The sequence below is a fragment of the Dipodomys ordii genome, unplaced genomic scaffold (assembly GCF_000151885.1).
Source record: "Dipodomys ordii isolate 6190 unplaced genomic scaffold, Dord_2.0 Scaffold20, whole genome shotgun sequence".
Classification (NCBI taxonomy): domain Eukaryota; kingdom Metazoa; phylum Chordata; class Mammalia; order Rodentia; family Heteromyidae; genus Dipodomys; species Dipodomys ordii.
In genome coordinates this window covers 6867263-6887799 of record NW_012267236.1, presented here as the reverse complement: position 1 = coordinate 6887799, position 20537 = coordinate 6867263, and the positions used below count along the sequence as shown (strand labels likewise).

At 45.5% G+C, this 20537-nt stretch overlaps 1 protein-coding gene across 1 annotated transcript in view; it reads left to right on the top strand.

The window, feature by feature from the left end:
• The first annotated feature begins 8056 nt into the window (after window positions 1-8056).
• The window catches only part of Plb1 (phospholipase B1), a 125042-nt gene continuing 112561 nt past the window's right edge, over window positions 8057-20537 (top strand). Inside the window, exon 1 of the mRNA XM_013013528.1 lies at window positions 8057-8114. Coding sequence (XP_012868982.1) covers window positions 8057-8114 — 58 coding nt within the window. The remainder of the gene's footprint in view (window positions 8115-20537) is intronic.

Below are 20537 nucleotides of genomic sequence, written 5' to 3'. Positions count from 1 at the left end.
ACATCATTGCCAAGGTTATTAACACCCACATGCCCGTGTTCAGTAAGGTGACAGCTCAGCCCTGGTCCAAGCTGGTGACGCTATAAGATGGCAATACCCCAGGCCACGGCCCTAAGTTCAGAGGCCCCAGTCCACAGCAGCTGTGCCGAGTGGATGAAGGGACGTCCCTGCTGGTAAGCTGCCCCTCCTTTCCCCACTTCTCCACATCCTGGCCCCAGTCCAGGAAGCCACTTTCCTGGGCAGGGACTCTGCTGGGCACACAGGACTGAGAGGAGAGGAAGATGGGGGGCTGTGTGTGACTCTTGGGGCTGTGGAGCCAGGACAGGTGAGAACATGTGAGAATCCCAGGGAACACTGGATGGGAGTCTGCTTTTCCCATAGAAAGGACACGAAGGAGACTGGTTGCATAGCGGGAATTCCTGTGGGATCCCCGTAGTGGGCAGGGTGCTGAATTTCAAATCATTTCTCTCCCCAGGGCCTTTCCTAGCCCTGTACTTAGCACCGGGATGTACCTGATATAGGGACCCTGGGCTCTGAAAGAGCTTCTCCATGCCCGGGGGCCTACCACTTACACTTGCCCGTCTGTGCGGGACCTCCTCCCCCTTTCCCAAATGGAGACGGGATAGGTAGGCACTGGTGTTCAGTCTTCATAGCTTAACCTTGACCATACTTGGGCTGTGTTGGACAGGTAGGACAATTGTTCTGGTAGAGCATTCATCTCTACTGTTTGTCGCTAAGCAACTTTGGGCATGTTACAGATCCTCTCTGGCTTTTAAGGTTCTTACCTACAAAACTGGGCTGCAAATATTGCTGTAGTGCCACTGTGATTCAGTGCTGTGTGATGAGTGGGAATGAGCCAAAACCCAGTTGAGCTCTTACTCATGGGCTAGTTCTGTTCTTTTCCTTGCCTCAGTTTTCTCCTCTGTACAGTAGGCGTGGAAGTGTGGGTGGCTGCTCTGGTCCTGGTGTTCTCTGGCAGGTTCTGACTTGCCACTGCCCAATGGCATTCCCACCGCTGGCTGTGCTTGTCCCCAAGAAAGGGGTTAGAGAGGTCACAGATGGCATCTGGCCTGCTGTGATGGCTTGGGAAATTGTATTAAGCTCTCTGGGCCTTCTGGGATGGTACCACGGAGAGGAGTCATCCACGCCTTCTGTCAGGAGAAGGGACACTTCCTTGCCAGGTTTGCAGTACCCCGATGCTCAGGCTGTTCCTTGGTCACTAGGGGCCCCTTAGACTCAGTATCCAGAGGTGAAAGTCACATTGCCAAACTCTGCAGCAAAGCTCAGCACATGAGCCAAGGCCACCCTCTGCTAACTCTGGACCAAAGGCCACTAAAGCCGTTCCACATCCTCTATCCGGCCTGGAAAGCATGAACAACTATGGACTAAAGCTAGTCCACCAGGCATGCCCTCTGACCAGCCTGGGAAGAACGGATGACTATGGAAAAAGAGGTGTGGGGTCAGAATTCCCTTTTAAACTTTCTTGTTGAGTGTCCTTCGTCAGAACATTTAACCCTTTGCAACACTTATAGACTTGAGTGCCCAGATGCCTGATACCCAGTAAGTACTCAACAAAAATGTCATTTAAAGCTGAGCTTAGGGGCTGGGAAAGTAGCTCAGTAGTAGAGTGCTTGCCTTGCAGGCATGAGGCCCTGGGTTCGATTCCTCAGCACCACATAAGCAGAAAAAGCTGGAAGTGGCGCTGTGGCTCAAAGTGGTAGTGCACTAGCTTTGAGCTGAAGAGCTGAGGGACAGTGCCCAGGCCCAGAGTTCAGGCCCCATGACTGGCAAAAAAACAAACAACCAAACAAAGCTGAGCCTAGAAGGAGACACATCCACAGACTACAAATGAGCAAAGACAGTCATCCCTACAGTCTTCTGGGACTTTTAGAAGGGTCTTGAGGCTGTCCAAGATGGTCATCTCAGGCTGAAGATAGCCTTTCCTGCTTCCTCTGTGCTATACAAATACCTCCACCCTCTGTGGACAAGCTGGGAAGGACAGCTGTCAGACTTCCTCGTTGGAGCTAGCAGGACTCTGGGGTCTGGGGATCCTCTTGAGTTGGAAAGAGAAAGGGACAAAGAGACAGAGTGCCCCTCTGATGTAGAGAATGCCAAGGGCTCGTGCTATATGGGCAGAAGCTCCCCCTGCCCTGCCTGCCCCATAAATGGTGTCAGCCAGCCACAGTACCATCTTTGAGCTAAATGCTGGTATTAGAAGAGGGTATCTTGTATGTATGATGGGTAGGTCAACTCACCCTCCCCCAAATGGCCTGAGTCTGCTCACTGCAGAATGGAGATGAAGCAATTGCCAGCAATCACTGACCTCTTGCTTGATCTAGAACTTCCCTTCACACTTCCTGGTCTCAATGACTGGGCTTCTCCAAGCACCACATCTGGGTTTTTCTATATCTACCGCTGATCTCTGATTTACGCCCCAGCATCTTACCTCACACATTCATTCTCAAGGTTCCCTCTCCAGAGAGGTCACTAGGTCAGCCTTGTTTTTGTCAGCTGTCAACACACTCTCCTGGCATCAGGTGGACTTTTGACCTGCTGATGCAATAGGGCAGAGTTCCTCTTTGCCCTTCTGTGTTGCACGCCCGGGGGTTCCTGGAAAGACCTGGCTGTTGGGAGCCAAGGATCTCAGCTTTGGCTGCATGGCAGAATCTCTAAAAACGATTCAATGCCCATGTCCTACCCTTGACCCACTAAATCAGACTCTCAGGGTGAAGCCTGGACACGGCTAGTTCAAAAACAAAAACAAGAGCAAACTTTCTAGGTAATTTCAATGTGGAGCCAGTAAGGAGAGCCCTGAGTGAAAGGCATGATGGCCGTGTCCCTCAATGCTCCTTCACTGATACCATCTTGGTTCACATGCAGAAGAAGCTATGTGGGTCTTTTTTGTTTGTTTTCAATTCTTGATCCTAACCCATGATTTGTTTTCCTCTCATCTTTTCTAGTCTGTTCTGTAAGTGGATTTTTTTTTATCATAGATTTGGTCTCTTACCTTTATTCCAACATCCATTTATGTATTTCTTTATCCAATGTTCAATAAAATATCAAATCGAGCAGGAACTGGCTAGCTGCCAGGGAAACTGCAAAGATGAAGGGAAGTGCCCTGCCTCAGGTGCCCATGGGCCTGCTGGGTTCTATGCTTCTTCTTCTTTTTTTTATTAGTAAGGTTGTAATATTCAAACCTGGTGGGTTTTTTTCTCCCCAGGAACTACATTATTACTTCTTCATTCGATCTCTTCTGCACTCTCTAATGAATCATTTTTATTAGTCTACATTAGTTCACAAGGGGAATCATTGTGACATTTGCACGCATGAATATAATGTACCCCATCAACCTCACCCCCTCTACCACTCACCCCAATTCCCTTCCTCCTTTTCTTAAAACAAGTTCAACTAGTTTCCTTGTTCTATTTTCATACATCTTTCTGAAGCACTTGCACCATATTTACTCATTCGCCCATTCACTCTCTTCTTGCATTTAGCCCCTTCCTGCTGCTATTAGCTTCCCAACAGAGCCTGTTTTATTCTACTTTTCTGCATAAATTGTACCAAGGGGTTCTACCTTGAAATTTCATATATGCATATTATTATATTCAGAACAACCTCTCGTGAAGGTATTTTTTGTTGTTGTTATTTTGGCAGTGCTGGGATTTGAACTTAGAGCCTTGCACTTGCTGAGCAGTATTAGTGCTACAGCTAATGCTCTACTACTTGAGCCCCACCCTAGTACCTTGATTCTAAGCAAGCTCTGCTGTGGGCAGCTAAGTTAGCTCCGGCACTAGCACTGGGCACCATTCCACTCACATATGTTCCTGGGTCTTGTGATAGAAAATAGGCGACTGTAGGTACCTATCCAAGCTGACAGGATCCTGGGATATACTTCCCGTCATACACACCCAGGGGGCAAGAATTGGGGTTACCTTGTTGAAGGAAGAGGACAATTTGACTCATGCTCTGTCCTCAATTATCATAAAGCTTGACCTGTCCATGATTCCCATGGCCCAGGCATCCATTGGTATTATTTCTATCCATTCCCTAACACAATATAATTGGAACTAGCTGCACCTTTAACCAGGAGGAAAAACAAACCTCTGCCTATTTTTCTTCAAACTCTAGGGATTTCCTTAAGGATCTACATCTAAGAAAGTAGTTTCTTTTTGACTGTGTCTCGTGTTAAGAAATACATATTCTGAGCTGGGCACCAGTGGCTCATGCCTGTAATCCTAGCTACTCAGGAGGCTGAGATCTGAGGATCACAGTTCAAAGCCAGCAGGAAAGTCTGTGAGACTCTCTTATCTCCAATTAACCACCAGAAAACAGGAAGTGGCAGTGTGGCTCAATTGGTAGCGTGCTCACCTTGAGCTGAAGAGCTGAGAGACAGCACCTAGACCCAGAGTTCAAGCCCCATGATGGAAAAAACAAACCAAAAAACCAAAAACATATTACATACTGGGCACCGGTGGCCTGTAATCCTACTCAGGAGACTCAGACCTAAGGATTGCAATTCAAAGCCAACCCAGGCAGGAAAGTCTGTGAGACTCTTGTCTCCTTTACCCACCAAAAAGCCAGAAGTGGAGCTGTGGCTCAAGTGGTAGAATGCTAGTCTTGAGCAAAGAAGCTCAGAGACAGTGCCCAGGCCCTGAGTTTATGGCCCAGAACTGGCACCAAAACACACATGCACACACACACACACACACCATATTACATCATTTAATATAGCAGAAACCAGTTTTTCTACTATATTAGTTGCCCTTATTACATTCCATGCCCTATGATCTTTTTTCACAGTACTGATGTTTATACGCAGGGCCTCATGCTTGTTGTAGGCACTATACCTCTTGTGCCATAGCTCCAGCCCTTTTTGCTCTGGTTGTTTTTGAGATAGGGTCTTGCTTTTTGCCTGGGGTTGACCTTGATTGTGATCTTCCTATTTGTCAGGATGACAGCTTTTTCTGTTGAGATGGAGTCTCAGCAACTCTTTTGACTGTGCTGTGATCCTCGACATCTCTACCTCCTGAGCAGGTAAGGATGATAAATTGGCAAGTGACTGGTACCTGGCCCTCAGATAGTTTATATTCTACCTTTTAAAATAGGATGATAATTTATTGAGTTAACTTCATGAAATAATGAGTTATACCTTCAGTGTGAAAAACGCTTTCTTTTTTTTTACATTGAAAATGGTTCATTTATTGAGGAACATATTTTATTTGATTACATACACATAACTCTTCTAAGGCTAGTACTGCTTTCCTCTGCACGGGCCCTGGGCTTGTGGCTTTGTCTGGCACTCCCTGGTGGGTATTTGGAATACAGTAATTTCTCAGCTTTGTCAGTCATCAGGAAGTGTTCTGAGAAAAGCATACACAACCATCCCTATTAGACATGAACTCATGAACTTGGGTTTTTCCCAAAAGATTCACATAATAATTTTTAATTACAATACTCAATGGAGAATATTCTCTCCATTAGGATTTGTTTCCTTAATGCATCTTCCCTCTTTTCTTGTGGTGCTGAGTGTTGAACTCAGGTCTTATGCTGGCTGGAAGGGCACTCTACCACTTGAGCCACACTTCCAACCTTATTTTCTTTAGTTATTTTTTAAATAGTATCTCCTATTCCTGGACTGGCCTGGTCTATGAACCTCTTATTTATACTTCCCGTGTAGCTGTGATGATGTGTGTGCCACCAAGCCCAGTGTTTTTATTGATTGAGCCTTGTCTCATCAACTTTTTGCCCCAGCTAATCTTGAGCTGAGATCCACAGGCTCTCAAGTAGCTAGAACTATAGGCAAGAGCCACCCACTCCTCACCTCACCAATACACCTTTTAGCGACAATCAAAGAATAAAAGCTTATGGGCAAGTGATGGAGCTTCTCCCCTTGTTTTCTCAGCTGCTTATAAACCACATGGGCGACAGGCACCAATCAAGCTACCAGCCTGGCAGGAGGGCCTAAGAAGTACTGCGGCCAGCCACTGCCTCAGGGCTGGTCAGGATTCCTTGAGACGTGAATGGAACCCCCAGATTTCTTGGGTCTGAAAAGCAGTTGGGTCTGTCTTATACCACAATGCCTTTCAGAGATGAAACACATTTTCAAGTCATTTCCCAAAGTTTCTAAATGTAAAAGAGGATAGAGGCTGGTGTGTGGCTAGCCAGAGGGGCCAGGGTGCCATTGTAGTGATGTGTGAAAGATGAGAATAAGCATGAATTAGATAGAGCCAGGCCTTTTTGACCTTGCCACGTAGCCTGCTGTAACTTGTGCAAGCATGAGGGGGGGTGGAGGGTGGGGCATGACCCTCATCCTATTCAAACAGGTTTGGCGATCCTCCCCTGGCTGCTGGTGCCACAGAGCTGGTTGGGTCTCCTGACATCCTCTGTGGTGGGATAGGGGATGTAAGTCTCTCATTGAGTTTGTGGACAGTCGAGTAAAGGTGGCAAGTGTTCTGCTGCTCAAATAGCCCCTGCAGGCCTTGGTGTTGGCTCTGTTTCCTTCTTCCTTTTCTGTGAGTGCCACCTTCTTCCAGGCCCTGAGATTAGCCAATAGCCAGTGGGGTTGGTAATGCTCACATCCTCTGGCATGGTCTAAGACTGCCGGGCCCCACCCTCAGCCCCCAACCCCGCCCAGCCCCCGCTCCAGTCCTAAGGTTGAGGCTAAGCCTCGGTTACATCAGTGATTAGTCATCCATATCACATTTTGGAGGGATTTGAACTCAGGATCTCATGCTTGCTAGGCAGATGCTCCACCACTTGAGCCACTCCCTGCAGCTCTCTATGCTTTAGTTTATTGTTTCAGGTAAGTCCCCCAGCTTTATCCTAGGGCCGGCCTTGAACCAAGCTTCGGCTACTTCTGCCTTCCAAGAAGTTGGGATTCATCTTCCCACCTCACATTCTTCTAAGCAGGTGTGGAAGGAAGACATCCTAAAAGCAGGGATCTGGGAATAAAGGGCCACCCACTTAATCTTCACACTAGGCTTAAGACAACTGGAACGGATTTTTAAAATAGGAGAAAAATGGTCCAGGTTAGGCAAGGGAACAAGATCTGAGTTGGGCAAGATGAACCAGCGTGGACCTCAGAGCCAGATCCTAGAACGCAGGCTCTCAGCTGAGCTATTACAGGCTGGACACAAGGCAAGGAGGATTTCAATGTATTTATCCGTAACCGTCTTAACCAAGGCAATCTCTCCTGGGTATTTGGGAGGCGGGAGGATGTTAAGTTTCACCCTCAAGGGGATTTAATCACTTGGGTTTTCCACTCCAGCTTAGTCGGCTCCGCTTGGACCCCTCAGCCATCCGACTCAGCGTAGCCTAAAGGAAACTGCTGATGGTGTCAGACTCAACCCCCAGCCTCACCTCATCTCTCAATTCAACCCGCAGACAATAAATGTGTGGTGTGCGCGCTGCGGGCCCAACACTTCCGGCTCCCCGTGGGTTTGGAGGGGAAGAGGGAGACAGAAACAAACCTCCCTGCATCCTGCTAACCACAGAGCCCACTGGTGCTGGGGAGAAATGGGAGGGACACCAGGAAGAGAGCTCACATTTGGAGGTGGCTTTGTGCCTTACAATTGTTAACTGAATAATTCTGCTTCCCTGTGTCTTTTATCTCCTGGTTGGCAGCGGATACAATTGAGCCTAGTAAAAGGACTTAGCCAGGATCCCACAGCTGTTGGAGGTCTAGCCCAGTGCCTTTGATTCCCAGGCCTCTGCTGTTTCCAGCAGACGGACCTGGTACTTTCTGGGGCCCCTTGCCACCGTGGAAGGCTGCATGGAGGCAGCTGTGCGGTGCTGGTCTTTTGAGTGTCAACAATGAGAACATATCATCTATCCAAATTGACTCTTCTGCCTCTAGAACTCTTGTGCCTAAATGTTAATATTTATCGTTTACAGCCAGCCACTGCCCCCTACCAAAGGTGAACACAGTAAAATTTATGACAGGTGTGCTATCAGATCCCAGAGGAGCATAAAAGCCGGAGGAGGTGGACTAGCCCATCCATCTGTGGAAAGAGGCTGGATACCCAGAGGCCCCGGACACCTGGCACATTCTGGCATGGGGCTGTGGCCAAGCGTTACCCTTGTGGGGCTGTTGCTGCTGCTGTCCTGGCAAGGTAAGTGTGTCTGATGCTCCAGACTCCAGCCACCCCCTGCATGATTGTGTAGTTTGGGAGAGGAATGTAGTCTTCTGATGAGATGACAATGCAGAAGCAAGAAGGCCACTTGTCTCTTGTGGGGCAGGGGGCAGAGGCTCTTGAAGAGCAGTTGGGGGGGGGTACATGTCTGAAGGTAAAGGCCTGGGGGTGAATGCAGGTCTGAGATCATTGAGAAGTGCTGATGGGTGGGGGAAAAGCTACGTGTTTAGAGTCCCACTGATAATGTAGTCTAGGTCTTCAGTTGTATGGCCTTGGGCGAGTTCTTTCACCTTCTGGACCTTGATTTTCCCATCTTGAACATGCGAATGCCTCTTTACATGGAAATACCACTACTGAGTATTGTTTTGATCGTCGTTAGGAGCACTCTTTCTTCTTTCTGAAAGGGCAGAGGAAGGCAGGTCAGGATGCTAAATTCTGAATGGCTGATTCTCTAGTTCTTAGGAAACAACACATTCAGCGCTCAGCCAGGCTCACATTCCTCCCGCCACCAGTGACTGTGGACAAGTGTGCCTCTGCCACACTCCTCTGCCCCAGGCTCCCCATCCCTGCTTCTCCCTGGTTTGAGAAAGCAATGTCAATTATGTTAAGGTGTGTGTGTGTGTGTGTGTGTGTGTGTGTATGTGCACTTGGGCTTGAACTCAAGTTTGTTCAGCTGACACTATACCACTAGAGCCAAGCCTCCAGCCCTGTTTTCTGCTGGTCATTTTTAGGATAGGGTCTCTCTTCCTGAGGTATGATCTGCAGACTGCAGACTTCCCCTTGCTGCTTGGATTGCAGGTGTATGCCCCAGCATCTGGCTCTCCTCTGTGGAGATAAACTCCCTTGGTCCAGTCTGTCCAGGGCTGGCCTGGAACTGTGATCCTCCCAATCGCAACCTGTAATGTATGGGGTGACAGGTGCACACCACAGCATCCAGCTATAGGTTGAAAAAGGGTCTCATGAACTTTTCAGTTCCCGTTGGCCTTGAACTGCAGCCTGCACAAATAGTTTGAATTGCAGATGTGAGCCATTGTTACTCAGATCAAAATCAATCTTTGAAACTAAAAAGCCCCCTGGAGCTGGATGTTGGTGGCTCAGTCCTATAACCCTGGCTACCCAGGAAGTTGAGATCTGGAGGATCATGGTTCAAAGCCAACCCTGGATAGGAAAGTCTGTGAGACTCTTACCTCCAACTACTCAGAAAAAGCCTGGAAGTGGTGCTGTGGCTCAAGTGATAGAGTGCTAGCTTTGAGCAAAAGAAGCTCAAGGACCACACTCAGATCCTGAGTTTAAGCCCCAGTGTGGGCATACACAACAACAACAATAATAATAACAACAAGAACAAAAAGGCTCCAGAACATAGCCTTCCTCCTTCTCCTGGAGTGGGACAGCACTGTCTACATCCCCAGAGGGGAAGGAAGAGGTATGACTGAGGCCTTTCTTGGCTACAGTCTGGCCTGGGATCCCCAGTCCTGCTGCTCACCTGGAGCCAATCAAGCATCTTGATCCCAGGTAGATGAACAATACCTACACTACCTACACCACCCACAGCATAGAACAGCGGTGTTTTCCTGATTGCTAATGAGCCTGACGAGAGGTTTTTTTCCCTTCTTTTAATGTTCATTGATCATTTATATTTCTTTTTATAAAGTGCTCAGTAACATCTTTTTTTCTTTTTCCTTTCTGGTGTGTCTTTCCCCTTTTTAAGGCATTCTCTATACAGGCTATGTAGCAGGGTTTTTGTGTGTGTGTGTGTGGTTATAGAAACAGCAATACCTTCTTCCACTCCAAAGCTTATCTTCCCATTTTTTGTTTCCCTTTTGGCACTAGAAATAGAACACAGGGCTTCATGCTTGCTAGGTAAGCACACTAGCTGCCACAAAACAAAGGGAGTGGGAAGACCCCATTTTTGAGATCGAGTTTTACTACATCGTTCAGTCTGACTTCAAATTTGAGATCTTCCTGTTTCAAGTATTGGAGGGCTGGGATTACAGGCCTCAGCTACCATGCTGGGCTTCTCTTTCCACTCTCTTTGTGGAGAATGTTGATGAGTGAAGTCCTTCATTTTGTAGAAATAAATGAAGACCCCCCAAATGAGAACAAACAAGGCTATTGAGTCAGAACTTGCTGCAGCAAGCCACAAGTTTCCTTTTGTAGAGACTCAAAGGCAGGCAGGGGAGTGGTAAGGGAAAAGTTTAGGTTTGCTCTGATTAGAGGCTGTTGGCTAGCAGAAACAGAGGCCAGCAAATCAGAAGCAAGGCATTTTAAATGATTCACTTAAGTGGTCTTCAGTGAGTCAATGGGAGAACATACTGTCTTTCTCTGGTTAGTCATTAGGTGGAAGCAGGGATGAAAAAATAGAGAAGATGACAGACATTAACCAGGTCCTGGCCAACGAGGCTGGTAGCTGCAGAGGTGGTACCTTTGGCTTTCTGTAGCTTGTGATGAGAAGGCCAAGGTCATATGTAATCCGGCCATTGCCTGTTGCATAGTTGTCTCTGTTCCTAAGTATATAAACCTTTTTTGTTGTTGTTGGTCTGTGGGTCTTGAACTCAGAGCCTGAGTGCTATCCCTGAGCTCTTTTGCTCAAAGCTAGTACTTCACTAGTTTGAGCCACAGCACCACTTTTGGTTTTGGTTTTCTGATAATTAATTGGAGATAAAGAATCTTTTTTTTTTTTTTTGATTGGTCGTGGGGCTTGAACTCTGGGCTTGGACCCTGTTCCTGCGCTCTACTGCTTGAGCCACAGCGCCACTTCTGGTTTTCTAGTGGTTTATTAGACATAAGAGTCTCACGGACTTTCCTGCCCAGGCTGAGCTTTGAACCACAATCCTCAGATCTCAGCCTCCTGAGTAGCTAGGATTACAGGTGTGAGCCACCAGTGCCTGGCAGTTGTTTTATTATTTTTTAAATGGGTTGTGCTTTCTGTGTTTTATTAACAAATTCTTTTATCTTGAGGTCAGTAATATATCACATACTTCCTTCTAAAAGCTTTGTATATTTGCTCTTCTGATTTAGGTCATTCCTAATATATCTGGAATTGATTTTGTGAATAGCATTAAAGGAGTGTGTGTGTGTGTGTGTGTGTGTGTGTGTGTGTGGTGGTACTGGGGCCTGAACTCAGGGTCGCATGTTCTTGTTTGACATTTTTGCTCATGGCTGCCTCTCTACTACTTTAGCCTCAGCTCCACTTCTAGCTTTTTCCTGGTTAATTAGAGATAAGAATCTCATGGTTGTGTCTACCAGGGCTTTCTCTAAACCATAGTTCTCAGATCTGAGCTTCCTGAGTAGCTACTATTACAGGCATGAGCCAACAGCCCCTGGCAAAATTCTTATCTTAATTTATCTATATATTCTTTACAATTTTCTCCATACATTATCCTGCTGATAACAACAGCTTCCCTGCTCCCTTTCCAATTTGTTTACCTCATTTGTTTTCTGTATCTTACTGTGCTGGCTCAGGCCTGGTCTAGAATATTGTGTAGAAGATTGGAGGCTCTTCTATTCACACATTCAAAAGGAAAACATTCAAATTTTCATCACCAAGTATGTTGTTTATAATGAGCTTTTTCTTTTAGATATAGTTGGAATATCCTTAATGTAAATATCATGAGTCTGGAATTCTCCAAAATGGAATCTTTTTAACTGCAGAAACATTTTGGAGTTTAGAACATTTCTAAACACAGAACAAACATTTAGTTTGTTTTCCTTATGAGATTAAGAAAGCTCAACTTTGTTCCTAAGTTATAAAAAAATGTTTAAGTCCTAAGTAGATATTGAAATCTAGTCAGTCCAATCTCTACACTTATTGAAGATAATCATGTGATTTGCTCCCTTAAGCTGGTAATATAGTGAATTAAATGACTATTCTTTTTTGCTTATTAGTTTGTGGGAGACCATACTTCACATTCACTTGTCCTGTCTTTTGGATCTCTTAAATTCTAGAACAGTTGTTTAGCCTTTCTGTTTGTTTCTTGTGTGCCAGTGAGACATTTAAGCTGGTTGTTGTGTGTATGTTAGCACACACCTGTGCATCTTTAATTTGGATTTGTTTAAATGGGTTTTTTCATTGCTAGAAGCAGATCTAACCTCTTTTGGCAGAAATACAACATAGATTGTGTGTCGCCATGATTGTCTCATTTTAGGGACCACAAGCTTTGACAAAACTCCTCAGTGGTGATGTTCAGTTTGCTAATTCAGCTATGATGATGTCTGCTGGATTTCTCTCTTGGGAAGGTGCCGCCATTGCTGTGTGATTGGTGAATTATGTGCAGGGAGATGCTAGGGGACCAGACAACTGTCCTTTCTCGTGGGTTATAGCAGAACTGGATGTTTCTGGCTTGAACGATCATCACAGTGAACATAAAATGGTAATTTTCTGTTTCAACCATTTCTTTTACTTTTGGTTGTTAGTTGGTTTTCTTCCATAAAGGAAGTTTTCTTCTCTGTCTCATCTAGAAAATAAGTTTAACTCCTCTACACCTCTTATGTTTTATTTATTTTTTCATATGATATGGATTTATAGACTCTGATTACTCAGCATGTTGTAATCTAGGCTTATCATTTTGATACCCAGATTTGGTTTATGAGAGATCCTGCAAGGAACTCCTACAGCCCCATCAATTTTCAAGTATTCTAGGCTAAACATGTCTTCCTCTTACCCCTCCCTGGAAATAGCTATTTCTTCAAAGTTCTGATTGGTAAGAGATGTTATTTAAAATCTAATGTTTGGGTGTTGGGAATGCTTACTGTTACTGGAAGATTATCATGTTTAGATCTTTTTGATGACAGAGCTAAGACATACTATTTTCTTTAGAAAAAAAATCACAATGAAACCAGGCGCCAGTGGCTCACGCCTATAATCCTAGCTACTCAGGAGGCTGAGATCTGAGAATCGCGATTCAAAGCCAGCCTGGGTAGATAAGTTCCATAAGACTCCTACCTCCAATTAACCTCTCAAAAACCAGGAGTGGGGCTGTGGCTCAAAATGGTAGAGTTTTAGCCTTGAGTGAAAGAGCTCAGGGACAGTGCCCAGGCTCTGAGTTTAAGCCCACAACTGACCAAAAAACAAAACAAAACAAAAACACCATGAATTTATAGAGCTCTTGTTCATTTTAGTTAGAATTAGGCTTTAAAAAGATCTCATCCCCCTCCCTTTCTCATTCTCTCTTTTTGTGCTCTTACTGGGACTTGAACTCAGGGCATCATGCTCTTGCTTGGCTTTCTCTGCTCAAGGCTGGTGCTCTACCAATTGAGCCAAGCTGCACTCTGGCTTTTTTGCTGCTTAATTGAAGATAATAGTCCCATTGACTTTTCTGCCTAGGCTGGCTTTGAACCGTAAGTCTCAGATTTCAGCCTCCTGAGAAGTTAGGATTTCAGGTGTGAGTTATTAGGGCCTGGTTCATTTCATCTTTTTTGTCACCCTTCTTGCACCCATAGTGCAAATATGATCCAAATGCTCACTTGGTTTTCTCCCTTTGCTACATGGAACAAAATAGTGGAATAACTGAAAATTATACCATCCGCAAATGAAGTTCAGCATTTCTTTGCTGTTCATTGTCCTTTGCGTATAGCCTGCTTAGGGGTAGATGATCAGAATATTGTGTTTGAAATCATTGGGATTAATTCTTTTAAAAAGAAGTCTTTCATTTTCTCTGTGTTGTGATGATAAAACTGACATGTGAAGCTTGTTTTTTTGTATTCAGCTTAGCATTAGCTGTGGGCTATACTCTCCTTTTTGAACATGTAAGGTATGAGCATGGCTTAGAAGTCAAAATCAAGCCAGTCACCAGTGGCTCACACCTATAATCCTAGCTACTCAAGAGGCTGAGATCTGAGGATAGTGGTTCAAAGCCAGCCTAGGTGCCAGAAAACCAGAAGTGGCACTGTGGCTCAAGTGGTAGAGAACTAGACTTGAGCTGAAGAGCTGAGAGACAGCACCCAGGCCCAGAGTTCAAGCCCTGTGACTGACAAAAAAATGTCGAAATCATATGAAAAGATGAACTCGGCCAACCCTTTGGGTTTCATGTCCCTTATTAAAAAGCATATTCTTATTTTTTTCTGTATCTTAAAAGATAATCATTTTATACTTTTTATCTTGATTTTTTCCCACTGAACTATATTATCTGAGGTTACACTAAGTTCAGAGAGCTTCATTTGCTCCCAACTATAGAACTATAGTTCCATTTTGTGCCACATATATTTTATTACTATTGTAGGAGTTGAGGTGATTTCCTTTCTTTCTTTCTTCCTTTCTTTCTTTCCTTTTTTTCCCTCTTTCCTTCTTTCTTTCTTTCTTCCTTTTTTTTTTTTTGCCAGTCTTGGGCCTGGGCACTGACCCTGAGCTTCTTTTGCTCGAGGCTAGCACTCTACCACTTGAGCCACAGCACCACTTCCAGCCTTTTCTGTTTATGTGGTACTGAGGAATCAAACCCAGGGCTCCATGCATGCTAAGCAGGTACTCTACCACTAAGCAACATTCTCAGCCCTGAGATTATTTCTACTAATGTACTATTACAAAAATGTAGTCATGAACAGTGATGTGCACATGATGATTTCAAGTTATTGGACATATAGTTTAGGATAAATTCCTAGAAATTTAGAATAAATTCCTGGATGGAAGGATGAACTAAATTTCCTTCCATAAGGATTGTCCCCTTTTGCCTTTCCACCCACAATATGAATATGCTTGTGTTCAAAGGGTGTATGTCTTCCACAGCCTGACTACAAATGTATATTCAGGCTTTATAATTTTTGCAAATATGGTGAAAATGGCATTTTAATTTATTTGATTAAAAAGAAAGTTTAGTATCTTCTTATAATTTTGTTGGCAGTACTGGAGCTTCAGCTCAAGTCTTCATGCTTGCTAGTCATTTTTAGAACTGGGTATTTTGGCAACTTCCTGCCTGGATTTCAGTCTGCCTATTCTCTACTTTCTGCCTCCTCCCAGAGCTGGGGGGACGGGTCTGTGCCACTGTGCCTCGCTTCTTCATTGAGGTAGAATTTTACTGGCTTTTCTGCCCAGACTGGCCCGGGCCAGTATTTATACATATCTACACAATCCTCCAGTGTGTTTTATTTCATTTGTAGGTGGCTTTAAATCAGCATTAGTGTAAGTACCAAATAAACAGTTCATATATTGTGCCATTTTTTAGAGAATAATGTCAAGAAAACAGTACGTTGTTCGATACAGATGCATTTTTCACATTTTTTAAAACGTATATTCTTCTTTAAGTAGTTGTACAAAGGAGCTGCCATTCAACAAAGCAGTTTATGAATACAGTGCCTCTTAATGACTGTCACCCTCCCAATGTCCAGCCATCCTCCTCCTCTCAATTTTCTTAATTTTGCAGGATATGTGTTGAATTTTATGACTGCATTTCTCCTTTCTGCTCTTTATTCATCCACCTTTCAAATGTTTTTGATCCACAGTTGATTGGATACACAGATACAGAGAGATGACTATATTTTACGGTTCCCAATTCAGATGGACAGTGCCATTATTCTCACTTTACAGATGAGGAAATCAAGAAGTTAAATAACTTGCCCAGCGTCATCCAAATACATACAGGAGCTTGAATTCAGTCCCGAATGTCAGTCCAGACCAGGGCCTGTGCCCCCTCTTCCATGCGACAGCAGAGCTGAAGGGAAGAGAGAACCAAAAGTGGACTTCTGTTTAAATTTTAAAATTGGCTCAACAAACAGCACATGTGAAAACAGATTTCCAACTTCCAAAGTTTCAGTGTATAAAACAAAAACAACATTCTCTCAAAACCCCAACTGGCAAAGGCAAGTTGGCAAGAAATCACTGTGTCTCAATTCACTCACAGCTTTAGGTCTTTTATAAAAGTAGCACTCATAGTGATTCTGGTATTTGGGAAACACAACTTTTTGGCTTTCAAAATTTTTCTATACTACTTTACACATTTAGCTGTTAAGATACTGTTTTGTGACTACCCAAGGTGCATGCAAACAATAGACATTCTGATTGCTTTGGGAATTAAAACCTGTTTCCCAGGAAGGAGGAGTCAGATATTTGCATCTGATTACAGAAGCGTTATGCCAGTCAGACTCTTGGATTGTATATACATGTGCTAAAAAGCTGTGTCCTGATGCTAGGGAAAAAAATAGTTCTGCTGTGCCCATTAAAAAAAATCACTGTGTCTAATAAAACGCAATTTTTGCCAGGAGTTCATTTTCCTGGAATGGGTCAGAAGTTCCCAGGAGATTACCGTGCCTGTGAATAAAAACCTGTTGTCTTGGTAACGCACCCATGACAGGCCTGTCAATGCCACGCCCAGGGTTGCAGCCTGGTGAGCTCATTGTGAGAGTGAAGAAAATCTTCTCACTTCTAAAAGCGAGTCAATACCTGTTTTGAAAGAATTTATAGTTCTTCCTGCAGATTGGCTTCCCTTCTCTTCCTGGGGGGGAAGTCTTTCCCAGCCTTCTAGAAATATTGTCTAAATTATAAATGGCAAGGACAATGAGAGAGCTCCTGGTGGCTTAAGTTTTTCAAGTAAGTTATGCAAGGAGAGGGGAGGTGCTTTTGTTATACTCTAGATGCTAGCAGGGCCATCGCTAGAACTCTGGGCCAAACCTTCCCCTCCCCTCTCCATCACCAATCCCACTCTGGCTACCAACACAGGCATGGGATTTTTTTCTTTCAGAGCTCAGGACTCTACTTTCCTGGGGTGTCACCTGTGTCTTGTAAATTTTTAGGACTTTATTGTTAATCATCATTTTCACTAAATTGCTTTTTTTTTCCTGCTGTCAATTAACTGTCTGAGTACTCCCCTTAAAAAAAAAATCCAAATTGGGCTGAGCCTGGGTGGCAGATACTAAAGCAAGTATAAGAAACCCTCGAGGGAGAGAGAACAGATCTGCATAAAAATCACTAGAGAAGAAAGAATTAAGCACCAAAATAGGTGCGAGGAGCTGTAATAGAAATGATAGGAATCCAAGAACTATGGGATGGATATGGGCAGAAGTCTCCAGAGGGAGGTGCTACAAAGCCAGTGGAACTGAAATCAGCCCAGAGAGGTTATACAAGGGGGAGGTGGGCTGGGACTCTTCAGCCCTGCTGGGCCAGAGCGTAAGACTGGTGTAGAGGAGGGGAGGAGTTAAATACTATAGGACACTAAGATCCCAGCACAATAGAGACTTGTAAGATGATAGAACCCTTGCCTTTAATTTCCAAAACCTGTACCCTATAGAAGTTGAATGACTGAAGCAAGGTCACCCGGCAAGCCTAGGCTGTGCATTTGCTGTCACGGGAAGTGGGGAGCTATTAGGAGGCCTTTGGCAGGGGAGTGGTGTGACGCCAGTGGTGTTTTGAGCAAGGTGAGTCTGAGGCTTCAGACATAAAAGGGCCAAGGCTGGTAAACAGTCCTGGCCCAATGGGAGAAACCCAGCAGAGGGTTTTTATCTATTTGTTTTTGTAGTGCTGAAGATGAAATCTTGGACCTCCTGCATAAAGGCTCCACCAGACTCGCTGAAGGGAGTTTGTTGGACTTTAGGAGAGATACATTTTTGGAGACATAATCGTGGCCAAGCTGCCACTCAGGGAGGAGACCTTCCTGATAGGGGAGACCATGAGGACCCCCTCTCTTCCTAGGGCTTTCCTTCTCTTGGGTTCCTGAGCATCGCTCCCACCCTCAGCCCGATCTCTTTCTGGCTCAGGATGGCAGAGCTGGGATGGGTGAAGATGGTCATGCAACCCCCTCCCCCTCCCCCCTCCCCCCAGGGCTGAGGCACCCGTTCCTCCTCATCGCGGCCATTCCTTCAAACCGATCCTCCCTGGCTGTGGCTCTGTCCCCAGTTTTCCCCATGGAAAGGTTGGAAAAAGATATGTAGTTATGAAATATGAAAGGCCAGAGGCAAAAGCAGGTCAACTTGAACATGGCTTCTCCTGTAAGGTCAGCTTCTCTTGCTGTGGTACAAGGTCTGTGCTATTCCATAGTGGGTGGGCACCAGGAAACACCGAGAGGAGAGTGTGCTTGCTGGTCTCTGCCTGCACGCAGCCTGGCATGGGTGGGTGGAGCTCTCCCCCTTTGGCCATGGCCATGGAGCACAAGGTTTTTAAACATTGGCAGGTTGAGGAGTGCCCACCATCTCTGATAGTTTTAATAATCTCATCAGACCAGTGGTGGAGTCTACTGAAAAATATGACCTTGTAAACCAGGCCCTGCTGGCTCACTTCTGTAATCCTAGCTACATAGGAGGCTGAGATCTGAGTATCACAATTCGAAGCTAGCCTAGGCAGGAAAATCCTGTGAGACTCTTCTCTCCAATAAACAACTCAGAAAAAAGGCTGGAAGTAGCTCTGTGGCTCAAGTGGTAGAGTGCTAGTATTGAGCACAAAGAGGCTCAGGGACAGTGCCCAGGCCCTGAGTTCAAGTCCTAGGACTGGGGGAAAAAAACAAGGGGATTATGACATTGTTAATCCTCAATCATTCTTTGGCTATCTGATGTAGATGTGGGTACAGAAAATGTTCCCATGGGCTGGGAAGTTGGCTCAGTGGTAGAGCGCTTGACTTGCATGCCTGAGGCCCTGGGTTCGATTCCTCAGCACCACATAAGCAAAAAAGAAAAAAGCTGGAAGTGGTGCTGTGGCTCAAGTAGAGTGCTAGCCTTGAGCTGAAGAGCTGAGGGACAGCGCCCAGGCCCAGAGTTCAGGCCCCACGACCAGACCCCCCCCCCAAAAAAAAAGAAAGAAAGAAAGAAAGAAAATGTTCCCATATGCTGTCCTTTAAGGATTGGAGACACATAGTAAACCTGCTAGACCTTTCCTTTCAGAAAGATCGTGTTGTCAGGGAGAAGCTAAGGAGAACTGAGTTTGCAGACCTCCCTTCCTTCCTTGGTACTTACTCCAGAGGTCTTTGGCGAGTTTGCTAACCTTTCTGGTCGGCAGCAAATGGAAGCAGAAAACCAGATTATCTCAGACATCTGCTGAGATCTACCCTCGAATTCAGACGCAAATATTCCAACTCTATAGACCCAGAGAGGTACTCATGACCACGGTGCCACCTGGCACCGATGGGGCATGTGACTGCCTGAGCACCCTGGACAGAAGGACACCTGTGCTCCCCAGAATGTCTGTAATTCTGAGGTAGGAGCAGTAGCCAGACGTGACTCATGGTTTTCTGGCTCAGTTCCTACAGCTGGTCACAGTTGGTGCCTGTTCACAGGCCACAGCAGCAACCTGCAGGTCCTGCAGGTGAGGAGGGCCTGGTACTCACTCTGGGCAACACAGTCACCCTGAGGACCTGCTTGTAGTCCAGAATGGGGCAGGGAATGACACTTGCTGACTTTGACCTTCCCTTCCCAGCTCTACATTGAGTGGGTGGCAGTGCAGGCTCCAGACCTGCCCTTCCCTTGGCTGGTTTGATCTCCAGGAGCCAATGGCTTCTGAGTGCCTGCAATGATGTTGAGAGACTCATACATCCTGTCTCTAGGGTTACCATGAGGACACTGCACTGTTCAAAGAGTCCAAGAATTTAATGCACCCCAAGGCGTGACCTCAGTTCCACTGGTGCCTTGTGCTTGGCCACCTTCTGCTACCCAGGGGGACAAAGCCTCCTTTCATCCCACGAGGCAGATCACTTCTCCGGTGTGTAGTTCCTGCTTACAGGGCACTCTCCTGTCCTTTGATCCTCACAATAATCCCACGAGGGAAGCAGGGTAGCGCATCTCATCCCCAGTTTATAGATGGGGAAGTCAAGATGGAAAGGTTAAAAGCTTGATCCAGTCATCCAACGGCTGTCCTTCTTCAAGCAAAGGATGGAGGGTAGAAAATCGTGCTTTGGGCACGGTGTAAGTGGACAGACATCAAGAAATCTGTAAATTATCGAGCTCTCCCTGCTTTAATCCAGCTAATAAAATAACTCCTCCCACCTCTGGCCAGCTGCTGGGGATAAATCTATAGAATCTATCTGTTTCCTTGTAGAACTGGATTTTAACTGGAAGCTCATCACAGCATCCAGGGGCCTTCTAAAGCTGTGAGGCCCAGCATAATCGGGACAATTAAGCTGGATCTTTGGGGAACCAGTCAGCAGAAAGAGGGTCTAGAGTCACTACTTTCACGGGCAGATGCTTGTGTCTGCCTGGCGCTATAATGGCCTCTTGTCAATTTCCAACCCTAGAAATCATAGTTCTGGCCAACTCAGATGACTGATCTCAGGCCAGAGCAGAAACAGGTGTTTTTCTCCATCATTCCCATCAGGATGGAAAATTACATGTTTTTTTCCCTTTTTGACCTTAACCAAGGTGGGAGGTTTTTCAGAGAGCTCAAAGCCCTTCATAGGTCCATGAGCTTGATGTTAAAACAACTTTGCGAAAGGGAAAAGGTTCCCTGGGACCCCGTGACTTGGGCTCAGTGATGCCACAAATGCTTTGATCACTTCT